General features: G+C 43.8%; 1 protein-coding gene across 4 annotated transcripts in view; it reads right to left on the bottom strand.

Annotated features, from left to right (window-relative positions):
* Positions 1 to 3079: 3079 nt before the first annotated feature.
* fnip1 (folliculin interacting protein 1) overlaps positions 3080 to 12077 on the bottom strand; it is a 31749-nt gene continuing 22751 nt past the window's right edge. For all 4 annotated transcript variants that reach the window (XM_042747508.1, XM_042747507.1, XM_042747511.1 and 1 more), the window contains 7 exons: positions 10918 to 11064; positions 10653 to 10822; positions 7882 to 9154; positions 7356 to 7521; positions 6529 to 6723; positions 4719 to 4834; positions 3080 to 4532 (listed from right to left, as the gene is read on the bottom strand). In XM_042747508.1, the coding sequence (XP_042603442.1) occupies positions 4454 to 4532; positions 4719 to 4834; positions 6529 to 6723; positions 7356 to 7521; positions 7882 to 9154; positions 10653 to 10822; positions 10918 to 11064 (2146 nt within the window). In that variant the 3' untranslated portion in view covers positions 3080 to 4453. The remainder of the gene's footprint in view (positions 4533 to 4718; positions 4835 to 6528; positions 6724 to 7355; positions 7522 to 7881; positions 9155 to 10652; positions 10823 to 10917; positions 11065 to 12077) is intronic.

The following is a 12077-nucleotide window of genomic DNA, read 5'->3' as shown; positions in this document are numbered from 1 at the left end:
CCCTGATCAACGAGGGACGCGAGACCGGTGCTTACTAAGCTACACTGATCAACGAGGGATGCGAGACAGGTGCGTACTAAACTACCCTGATCAACGAGGGACGTGAGACCGGTGCGTACTAAACTACCCTGATCAATGAGGGACGGGAGACCGGTGCGTACTAAACTACCCTGATCAATGAGGGACGGGAGACCGGTGCGTACTAAACTAACCTGATCAGTGAGTGATGGTTGAGGGGTGCGTACTAAACTACCCTGATCAACGAGGGACGCGAGACCGGTGCGTACTAAACTACCCTGATCCATGAGGGACGGGAGACCGGTGCATACTAAACTAACCTGATCCATGAGGGACGCGAGACCGGTGCGTACTAAACTACCCTGATCAATGAGGGACGGGAGACCGGTGCGTACTAAACTACCCTGATCAGTGAGGGACGGGAGACCGGTGCGTACTAAGCTACACTGATCAATGAGGGACGCGAGACCGGTGCGTACTAAACTAGACTCATCAATGAGGGACGAGAGAGCGGTGCTTACTAAACTACCCTGATCAACGAGGGACGCGAGACCAGTGCGTACTAAACTACACTGATCAACGAGGGATGCGAGACAGGTGCGTACTAAACTACCCTGATCAACGAGGGACGTGAGACCGGTGCATACTAAACTACCCTGATCCATGAGGGACGGGAGACCGGTGCGTGCTAAACTACCCTGATCAACGAGGGACGCGAGAGACCGGTGTGTACTAAACTACCCTGATCAGTGAGGGACGCGAGACCAGTGCGTACTAAATTACACTGACCACTGAAACCAGTGCATACTAAACTACCCTGATCAACGAGGGACGCGAGACCGGTGTGTACTAAACTACCCTGATCAATGAGGGATGGGAGACCGGTGCGTACTAAACTAGCCTGATCGATGAGGGACGTGAGACCGGTGCATACTAAACTACCCTGATCCATGAGGGACGGGAGACCGGTGCGTGCTAAACTACCCTGATCAATGAGGGACGCGAGAGCGGTGCTTACTAAACTACCCTGATGAACGAGGGACGCGAGACCGGTGCTTTCTAAGCTACACTGATCAACGAGGGACACGAGACAGGTGCGTACTAAACTACCCTGATCAACGAGGGACGTGAGACCGGTGCATACTAAACTACCCTGATCCATGAGGGACGGGAGACCGGTGCGTACTAAACTACCCTGATCCATGAGGGACGGGAGACCGGTGCGTACTAAGCTACACTGATCAATGAGGGACGCGAGACCGGTGCGTACTAAACTACCCTGATCCATGGGGGACGGGAGACCGGTGCGTACTAAACTACCCTGATCCATGAGGGACGCGAGACCTGTGCGTACTAAACTACACTGACCACTTAAACCAGTGCATACTAAACTACCCTGATCAACGAGGGACGTGAGACCGGTGCATACTAAACTACCCTGATCCATGAGGGACGGGAGACCGGTACGTACTAAACTAACCTGATCCATGAGGGACGGGAGACCGGTGCGTACTAAACTACCCTGATCCATGAGGGACGCGAGACCGGTTCGTACTAAACTACCCTGATCAGTGAGGGACGCGAGACCAGTGCGTACTAAATTACACTGATCAACGAGGGACGCGAGACCGGTGCGTACTAAACTACCCTGATCAACGAGGGACGCGAGACCGGTGCGTACTAAACTACCCTGATCCATGAGGGACGGGAGACCGGTGCGTACTAAAATACCCTGATCAATAAGGGATGCGAGACCGGTGCGTACTAAACTACCCTGATCCATGGGGGACGGGAGACCGGTGTGTACTAAACTACCCTGATCAGTGAGGGACGCGAGACCGGTTCGTACTAAACTACCCTGATCCATGAGGGACGCGAGAGACCGTGGTCGTACTAAACTACCCTGATCAGTGAGGGACGCGAGCTTAATTAAACCAGTGCATACTAAACTACACAAACCAGTGCATACTAAACTACCCTGATCAACGAGGGACGCGAGAGACCAGTGTACTAAACTAACCCTGATCCATGACCACGCGAGGACCAGTGCGTACTAAGCTACACTGATCAACAGATGAGGGACGGGAGACTGGTGCATACTAAACTACCCTGATCCATGAGGGAAAACCAGTGCATACTAAACTACACTGACCACTGAAACTAGTACATACTAAACTACACTGATCACTGAGCGATGAGAACCCGGGAGGTATTTTAGAAAGCATGTTTTAGCAACTTACTATGCAAGTTCACATATAAGAAAACCTCAACTTTCAGTTACAGAAACTGAGCTAATGTTCAGGTTATGTACTTAGCTATATAAACTTACACTCTGAACGTAACCGGCACATTTCATCATTTATAATTTTAAAGCTTCTTTAATAATGTTTACTTCACTTTAACCACTTAACCACAAAGTGAAGTGTGGAAGGATGTTGTACACTTCATACACTCAAAAGTCGCAGCTTTCACAGTGACTACAAAATAACATGATGAAATTCGTACTCTAGACATTAGAGCACACAGTGTGTAGTTCATCATTTACGTGAGTTAACTGTGAGTTACCAGTAAGAGGCTGTTTGAACTCCTCAGAGGTGTTCTGGAATCAGTAAGCAAGGGTTAATCAACAGATTCATGGTTTACACCGTCCTTCAAATGTTTGGGATCAGTAAGGTTTATAAATGCTTTTTAAAGAAGTTTCTTACGCTCATCAAGGCTGTACTTTAAAGTATAATTTATTCCTATGATACAAATGCAGTTTTGATGAGAAAAGATTTCTTTAAAAAATATTTAAAATCTTTCTGATCTCAGACTTTTGAACGGCAGTGTATGTGATGGAAAAATAACCTTGATTTTGGAAATCATGATGATTAAAAGTTGAGAAAGAAAATGAAATCTGACCTTTACAAAGAGTTCAAATGCTCAGCGTCCCCAATTTAACCATCTAGATTGTGTTTTTCCATTTTACACCACACATTCAGACCCCACTATAGATGAACATGCACAGACGGACAGAGAGATCATGACAGCTGCTGTACAAAGTAACAAAAAGCAACATATATAATTGTAATGTTGGCATATTTATTGCACAATATTCCCATACAAACTGGGAAACAGAGAGGATTTATGTACAAATACATCAAGAAAATCTATGCAGTATATACAGCTAACATTTACCAATGCATGCCAAGTAAATAAATTAAACGCTTTTCTGTATAAAGAAATAATTGGATATAAATACACATTCTGGAGGCAAATAGATTGTTTTTTGTTTTTTTTAAATACAAAAAGTTTCCCACCGAAGAAATTACATATTTTTCTCTTCTTTTTTTGTCGATTAAGACTTAGATGTATGGTTTGACCCAAAGACAAAGTAAGCCAACCATTCATAAACATCTTTGTAAGTCATTAACTGATTGACTCATTCCATCAGTAAACAATCTGTCTGCAAGCTAAGAAGACACATGAAAAAATGTCAGCATTTCAATCCTGAAAATACAAGATGATTGTTGAATGTCCCTGGATCAGTGTTAAAAAGGGTCCAGCACAAATCTCAATGTAGTGATTGGTGACCATCGCGTTTCTCTTAATCAGATTATTCCCTTTTTTAAAAATCGCATCACACAGAATGTTGCGCCTAAATGACTATTCAAATAAAAATACATCTCTTAATCATTTCCAGAAGGACAGGTAAACATTTCTGTGACAGCTAAAGAGACGCTGCCCAAAAAAAAATGATAAAAACTGAATCCTCAGAGCTCTTTCATGAGAAATCGTGCCATGGTTTCATCTTTACTGGGTAACTGAAAGCCAAAACTGAAAACTTTACCTCAAATGTTCAATTGCGCATGTTAGATGTGTGTGTGTGTGTGTGTGATACTGAAGGTTTGAGGTAGAGCTCATTTCAACTGGACACGACAGGGTAAATTCGCTTGTAAACACAAAGAAAGGAATATTACACGATAACTCGCTGCCACAACCGATTGAGAACAGTCCATGATATATTCATTTAAAATCATAAAACTGATTTTATAACTCTTTAGTCTTTGCTTTCTATGTTGATTTGAAGAAGGTGCCATGAACAGCTTCAGCATTTGTTCTTGATGTACGCAAGGGCTGCTTGGATTTCTTCTTTGGCTTTTACATTCTTACGTTGTATAAAGAAACAAGAAATAAAACAAAACGCGGTTTATGGAATTTAAAAATGCACTCCATGTGTCCACTGTTGAAAAGTGATATTCCCAGGTCACTTTCAGGGAACCTCTGGGTTTCGACCGTCATCTTATGGCAGAGCGTCTGTCCTGCAGTCTGCTCACCCAGAGACCGTTCTACTCAACGGCCTCCCTGCTCCAGGAGTCTCCGGGGCCTCGAGGGGCCCCCCGTCCGGCCGGACCGAACCTGGAGGGAATGGAGTATCTCTCGCTCTCCATGTGGTCTACAGGAGAATCTGGGCCACGTACGGCGAGTGTGTGCTCGCTATGGCCGCTAGCAGGGGCAGATCGTTAGACTCGATCCTGTGGGGATAAACCAGATCAGATTGTTAAAAAAAAAAAAAAAAACACATGCATCACAACTAGTGGTCAACCTATATGGATCTTTTTTTCATGGCCTATGCTGATGTCTTAAGGTCCGAGTCTGAAATTCTCGTCCCAAATTCTCATCGCTAATTACAACTAATAGAAAGATGCGTGAATTCTTACCCAAGAACCATGCCCAGCTCCTTCACATGCACCCTGGTCTGTCCTTTCAAGTACTCGGCCAGCATTTTGCTCTTGAAGTAGAGTTCCTGCAGCCGGTCCTCCAGATGCATTATACACTGAAAACAAGAGCGAGAGAACAGCTTGTGTCACAAACCATACAGACTTCATGCTAACATACAGCACTGACTCCAATCCTTCAGCACTTCAACCTTCTCATTTCACAATAAAAGTCCAAAGCCCGGCTTTGAGTTGCATGTTTTGATGTCCATGTGTTTGAAATTAGTTGCTGTAGCACGTGTATCAAAGATGCATGAACGAAGCTATGCATTTTTAGGGGCTGTTCACAAAGAACAAGTGTTTTCCATTCCAATGCGCTACTTTCGAAAGTGACAAGTGACGTGACATACAGCCAAGTATGGAGACCCATACTCAGAATTCGTGCTCTTCATTTAACCCATCCAAAGTGCACACACACAGCGTGAACAAACACACACTGTGAACACACACCCAGTGTGCAGTTGGGGGTTCAGTGCCTTGCTCAAGGGCACCTCAGTCGTGGTATTGCTAGCCCAAGACTCAAACCCCAAACCTAAGGGATAGGAGTCAAACTCTCTAACCACTAGGCCACGACTTCCCCCTTCCCCCTCATTTCCCATTGTTTTTCTACTTAGACGTGCTACACAAACATGTATGACCATTGCGCACTGCATTTTGTTTACAGTAGCAAGTTGGCAAGGCAAATTCTTTATTTGACGGCAACAAGGTAGAGCAGGCATTTTGTGCTGCACTTTAAAAAAAAAAACAACATTTGTGAGCACTATCCCGCGGTTTTAGATGCAAAGATGCATTCTGTCTTGGTTTACTGTCCTAACAGTTAACCAGAAGATTACTTACCTTTGATACTTTACTGATCCAATTCTTCAAAAATAATATCTAATTACTTGATTGTTAAAATAATCGATTGCTTACAAAATAAATAGGGCTGGGCTCGACTAAAGATCTGTCTGGTCGACTAGTAGTCGTTCATTTGAAGCATTAGTTGACTAAATCAGTAAGGAGGCTGCATTAACATTAATAATTTATTGATAAACTAGTGCTTAATTTTTTATCAGCTTAAGAGACATGAAACCGACTCGTCAGCTCCGCGGTAGTGGATGTGCCTGTATGCATGTTTCATACAGATTACATAATCTGAGAATATTTGTTTTCCATTTGAACTGGTTTATTTTGCTTAATTTTTTACATGTTGGACTTGTTTATTTGTCTGTATGTTTATTTATCTGTATGTATGTTTTAGTAGACATTTCGCTCACAGAGACCGAGACAGGTCAGAAATGATCATATTACCCCATTACTACAGTCTCTGCATTCTGATTAATTTCATTATTTTTACAAAAGCACCAATGTCTTTTTTGCTCCCTGTTATTGTGAGATGCACACTAATAACAAACATAGACCCTCTTGTGTGTGTTTGTACTCTTATCTGCATCTCATAATTTATGAGCAAAAATGAGGGAGTATTTTACGAGCAAGTGAGCGCACCGGCACGTCCATCTGTATTACTACATAGACCAGCTGTTAATGATCTGTCCGACACAGATTGCATGACTTCACCTGTGGATTTTTTTTTTCTTTTTTCTGCAACTAAGTAAGTATTAAAATTCTGGCCGACTAAAGGTTAGTCGACTATTAGGGGGCAGCCCTAAAAAATAATCAACAGTGAGAGCTCTAAAATGTGTTCACGTTTCCTTACAGATGTCCTGATGATTGAGTAAATAAAGCAGAAGAAATGTGAGAAAGTTGCACTCACGAAGTTTGGTGACAGGTTGAGTCGGTAGAGCTGGTAGGTGGACTGGAGCAGGTTGGACACGAGGTTGGACACGAGCACCTCTTGGCCCAGCTTGTCGGAGAGTCGTCTCTGGCTGCTGGCCACCTGCACGCTCCACTTATCTGTGTCTGCGATAATGCAGACGGCCTCCGCGATGGGCTCATCCAGCACAGGATGCTGCACATCAACAATTCAGCTCACATCAATTTACACTATACACACAGGATTTTCACAGTTTTGTTCGTTTAGGACTCTCAGTGACACTCAAGTGCTGCAGGTGGGATGTATGAGTCTCTTTTTCACACAAGAGAATCCCATAGTAAAAGCAGTTTGTGATGATGATTAACAGTAGTGTTTTGGGAATCGTATGCAAGGCTGTAACTAACTATTATATTAATAACTGCTTAATCTTTTGATTATTTATTAACCTTGGCAAAATAGGGTTCTCTAATCTCTATAATTCTTTTTCTTTCTTTTTTTTCAATTTTAGGTTTCAGTTATTTAGTACATCAAGTTAAACTAAATAAAAATGAGAAATGATGCTTTGGCAACTAGCTGAAATAAAATTTTTATTTCAAGTAATTATTTTTTTCCCATGGTTTTCATTTTGTAAACTAAAATAACCCTGGCACAGATGTGATTAGTTGATAATCAAATTTGTTGCCAATAATTGTCATTATAGAAGATTATAAATTTTATCGATTAGTTGTTGCAGCATTAATTTTTTTGTAACTATGACTATCAACAACAGACCTTTCATCAAGTGTTAGGCAGGTGCTGCTTGGAGACCTGTTGGAGGTGGCATGTACCTGCACAGCATGGGCCAGATCCGACACCAGGTTCTGCCTCAGTTTCTCATCATTGGGGGCTCCGTGCAGAACAAAGTCTGGGACGTATGTCGGACAGTATCCTCCGAAGAGCGACCTCCCAAAGTTGGCAATGCTTGGTTTGGAGTAGTTCTCCACCAGCTTCGCTCTAGAAAACACATAACCTTGTTTATTAGCAACATTTATAACGTACAGACTAGGGCTAGATGTGATTTGGCTGAATTGCAATAAATGGTATATATCTCTTTATTCCATGGTCTGTCTGAATACTGGATTCTGATTGGCTGGCAGGTATGCAGTAAAACTGTTTAATGCACAGGTAGTTCGAAGTAGTTTTAGTGATTGTTGTGTTTTGTTGTGGTGCTTTAATTGATGTATATCAATATAAACGATATAGTCTCATTCTTTATTGTTTATACAAAATATATTGATAGATAAACCGTCCAGCCCAAATACAGCCCACAAGACAAACAAAACAGATGGTTTGATAACCGATCTCCGCTCTTACCCGGGTAAAGGCACCTCGAGCTCATCCTGCCAGTCGGCCTGCTCTTCAGCATAGAACGGCCCATCGGGCTCTTGTCTGGGCAGCTCCTGTCCGGCATCCTCACTCTCGCTGTCCCCCAGCGCGCTGTCCGAGCTCTCGTTGCGTGGGATCTCCCAGTCGTTCAGTGGGACTGCTGCCTTTTTCTCCCCAACGGTGCCTTGTGAAGGGACACTCAGCGACATCTCGATGCCCTTGTCCTGCTCGGCAGAACAGCAGGTTTTACAGCAGCCCGCGCTGACGTCTCCTGCGTCGCACTCACACCCGTCCAACCGTGGGGCATCGTTTTCTCCGCCTTTCATCTCCGTCTGGTAGACATCATCAATAGTCCTCGTCTCCACGGGATTGTCATCGCTGAAATACTCGTCAAACATGTCCATGCAGTCACCTTGCACTTTCGGACACCACTGAGACGTCTTTCTAGCTCTAGTCTTGCTATCGTTGGTCTTGATTTGGTCCACTTGGAGTTTAGTCTCGGTGTTACTCTGCTTCTGCTGGTTGTCTTTGAGAAGCTTCTTGTGTTTCTTGATCTCCTCCTCCAGCTTTTGTTGTCGACTCTCCATGTCAGATTCAGGAGACATCGAGTCTCCGATGAGGAATGTGACTTTAGCGGAGGGCTCGTTCCCGGCGTTATCAAAGCTCTTTTCTAGCAGGATATCTGATGAATGTAAGATCCTGATGGGCACGCCACCAGACTCCACCTCGGGCCGCACATCCCCTTGAATCTCGAGCGACGGTCTTCTCTCGCACGGCGAGTTGGAGCCGACTTTCACCACGGTTTCAAGTCGAGTCTCGAGCCGTGGGCTCCCTGCTTCTCTGCAGACAGGCGTGTCACTGATACAGTCCGTCTCCGATGCGGCGGCATGCGGACGCTTGTGCTCGTCTGGGGCTTCTGTGTCCATGTAAGTGCTGCTCCGTAAGCTGTTATCATCAGACGGGTATCCGTCCTCAGCCTCGGCACCCGGAGACAGGTAGTCTTGGCTCGGCTTGTGCACAGTGACCAGCACGTAGTCGGACTCCTCCACCTCTCCGGGGCGCAGCGACGTGGTGATGAGCGAGCCGGGCATCACGATTGCCTCGTCCTCGGCTCTCTCCAGCAGGTGCATTTCCAGTAACTCCGAGCAGCGGATGAAGTAGGTCAGCACATAGAGAAGACGCTGCACCAGCTCCTGTCGCCGGCCAACCACCACCGTACGGGACAGACGCACAGGTGAGCCGATTGCCCCGTACAAGTCACCTGCAACAATAACAACATTATAAACCAAACCTATTCTTACACATTTGCTAGGAAACAAATAAGCAGTGCTGAGTAGTAATGGATTACATATAATCAGATTATAAAAAAGTGATTACTAGTAACTAGATTACATTACATTTTAAAATGCTCATAATCAGAGTACAGTTACTTAATTTACATATTCGTAAAATGGCAGTAAAATATTCAGAATTTACTGATTCCCTTTAATTTTTCTTTTTTTATAGAGTTTGAACTGCAGTTCTTACATTAACTCCAGGTCGGGAAACGCTGGTGTAATGCAATGTTTAATGCACTTTGTTGATATCAATGTTGTTGAAATGAGTTTTCTTCGTGTCAGTTGTGGTGAGCTCAAAAGTGACCATGCGAAAGACGAGCAAGGTGTGGGATTATTTTGAATTAGAAGGAAACTGAAAAGATTTGTGTGAACTGTGTGATGTCAAATTGGCTTACAATAACTCTACTGGAGCGATGCATAATCATATTCATTACAGGCACATAGGCGTTAGCTTAGAGACTAAAAAATTTTAAATGTTGTTATGGTCGTTCTGAAACGCCTGAGCAAAGTCTGTCATCTAAGTATTTCTGTATAATGTCTTACAAGACTGCGTTCCCAAACAGCAGCATGCATCCACCTCCAAAGCAATGATGCGTTGAATGGAAACAGTGCTTGTTCGCAAATGTTTTATGTGATATTCCAATTTTGTAATGTCTGATATAATGGCAGGATTATTTCAGTCTCCCTTGGTTCCCTTCAGAGATAAATTAATATTATTTCCCTCTGTAAATCCATTCACTATCTTCTGCCGTAGCTTCACACAAAACAAATCCTAGGCTGTATTTATCTTGGCCTGTTCAAACTGCAACTGTTTCTATTTGTAACCCTCAAACTGCAAAGAGCAGTTTGACCCTTGTAATCTTCAGCGACCCCTAGTGGGGGTAACACCTCCCAGGTTGGGAACCACTGCTTTAAAGGTTCTTCATGGAACCATATAGATGCATAAAGAACCTTTATACCTTTTTTTTAAGTGTAGTGAGCATCAATGCTCCCTGTTTCTTGTGGTGCATTGTGGTATTTTTAAGGAGTGGATGTTCCAGGGATTTTGTGATTAAGACTGTGCCCTGACTACTGCTTCAAAAACACCTGCCTGTGATTTCCAAGCAATCCTGAGGATCCTGACTAGCTGGTTCAGGTGTGTTTGATTCAGGTTAAAGCTGCAGGACAGCAGGACCAAAGACTCCAGTTCAAATGCAATGTTTCCCAACCCTGTTCCTTGAGGCACCCCAACACTAAACACATTCAAACTCTTCCTAAGCAAACACACCTGCTTATCAGCTCATTAGCAGATACCAGAAATATCCAAAATGTGTATTGTTGTGCCTCCAGAAAAAACCCTGCCCTAAAGCACACTGTGGCAAGTCATTTCATTAACACTCCACTAGGTGGCGAAATTCACACATTTTTGCATGTGTCATTTACCAAGCTGTGCCCAAAGTGGGTTGTAGGGATGTGTTTTCGCCAGCATGTCCACGCTCTGGGATGAGTGCTTCTCCAGGAAAATCTTTAAGGGTGGTTGACCGTTGGGCATGACTGTGGGAACCCAGGCGAGATGGTTAGTGAGAACCGCAGTGAGAAGTGCAGGGAGGAATCTAAAGGCAACAGACAAAGCAAGCGACAACATGGTTACATTCACGCTTATCAAGAGTGTTTGATGGCTTGAGGAGTATGTGTGATGTTACTCAACTGGTTCTTGGAGGCCTGTTCCATGAGCAGGGCCAGCTCCCTCATGAACTGGCCACAAAGCTGGTTCTTTTCAGGAGGACCCGACATCATGGTGAGCCAGACGGGCTCAGACACACGTGGCATTGTGTACAGGTTGCAGATGGTCGTCCTACAGGGCGTCCGCACACAAAGACAGAAGAGCTTTTGTCAACAGCTGAAACAAAGAGCGCTTCAGTTGCACAGGGCTGCCCCAGCTGGGAAAGACCTTTGCAGCATATTTAACTTCTGCAAATGTCACGCAGCCCGGGAGCATTGGCCGCGGTCCAGAGCTTAACACCCAGATGCTACTCGAAATGGTAGGAGTTCAGGAAAGTCTGCAGAGTCACGAGTAGGACTGCTTCTGCAAAACTAGCCACTTAATTAAATGCAAAGCAAATCTCTGGATGCCATCAGAGGAGCAGCTTTAACACTAATCTGCAATGGAGCAACGTTGTTTACCATTACAAGCAATACTCATGCCGATTAGGCACTGGGAAAGATGCAGATGTTTGCACAAACTCCCGATTGTGTTGCCAACGACCTGACACTTGGGGAAAAAACGACAATGTACTCCCTTCCAAAGACGTACTATACTTCCCAGTACTGAAGTTAGTGTGTAGTGACCTATAAAAAGCCTCATGCAACAGCAGCTAACAGGAAGACAGAGCTGTTTTAGCACTGGATTAGGTAAGAGTTATGAAGCTCTGAGGTCTGCTTTCACAAACCTAGACCCTGAAATGAGGACTGACAGAACACGACAAGACACTCTAAACATTCATCACTTAAAATCAGGCCTGGGTGATTTTTTTAAGCAATACGGTATTAGAGGAATTTGCAATGTAACACCATCAACTGTTATAAAGGATTACTATATATTACAAATATTAAAATGTTTCTAGAAGATGTAACAGAACAAAACAAGTAAAAAAAAAAGTTTTTGTTATACTGCTGCATCTAAATTAAAAAAGTTTTTGTTATACTGCTGCATCTAAATTAAATGAATATAAAAAGAGCACTACATTAAATTTAGATTAAGTAAAGTCTATTCTTACTGTATTTTGCACCTAGATTAAATTTGATCCCCCTGTCTTAACGAAAATGTGAACAGCTGATTGTTGACCAACTGATTTTCAAAATAAAAAC

The sequence above is a fragment of the Cyprinus carpio genome, chromosome B21 (genome assembly GCF_018340385.1).
Source record: "Cyprinus carpio isolate SPL01 chromosome B21, ASM1834038v1, whole genome shotgun sequence".
Classification (NCBI taxonomy): domain Eukaryota; kingdom Metazoa; phylum Chordata; class Actinopteri; order Cypriniformes; family Cyprinidae; genus Cyprinus; species Cyprinus carpio.
Note: the sequence above shows the minus strand (reverse complement) of the source record. Positions and strands in the feature narration are given on the sequence as shown.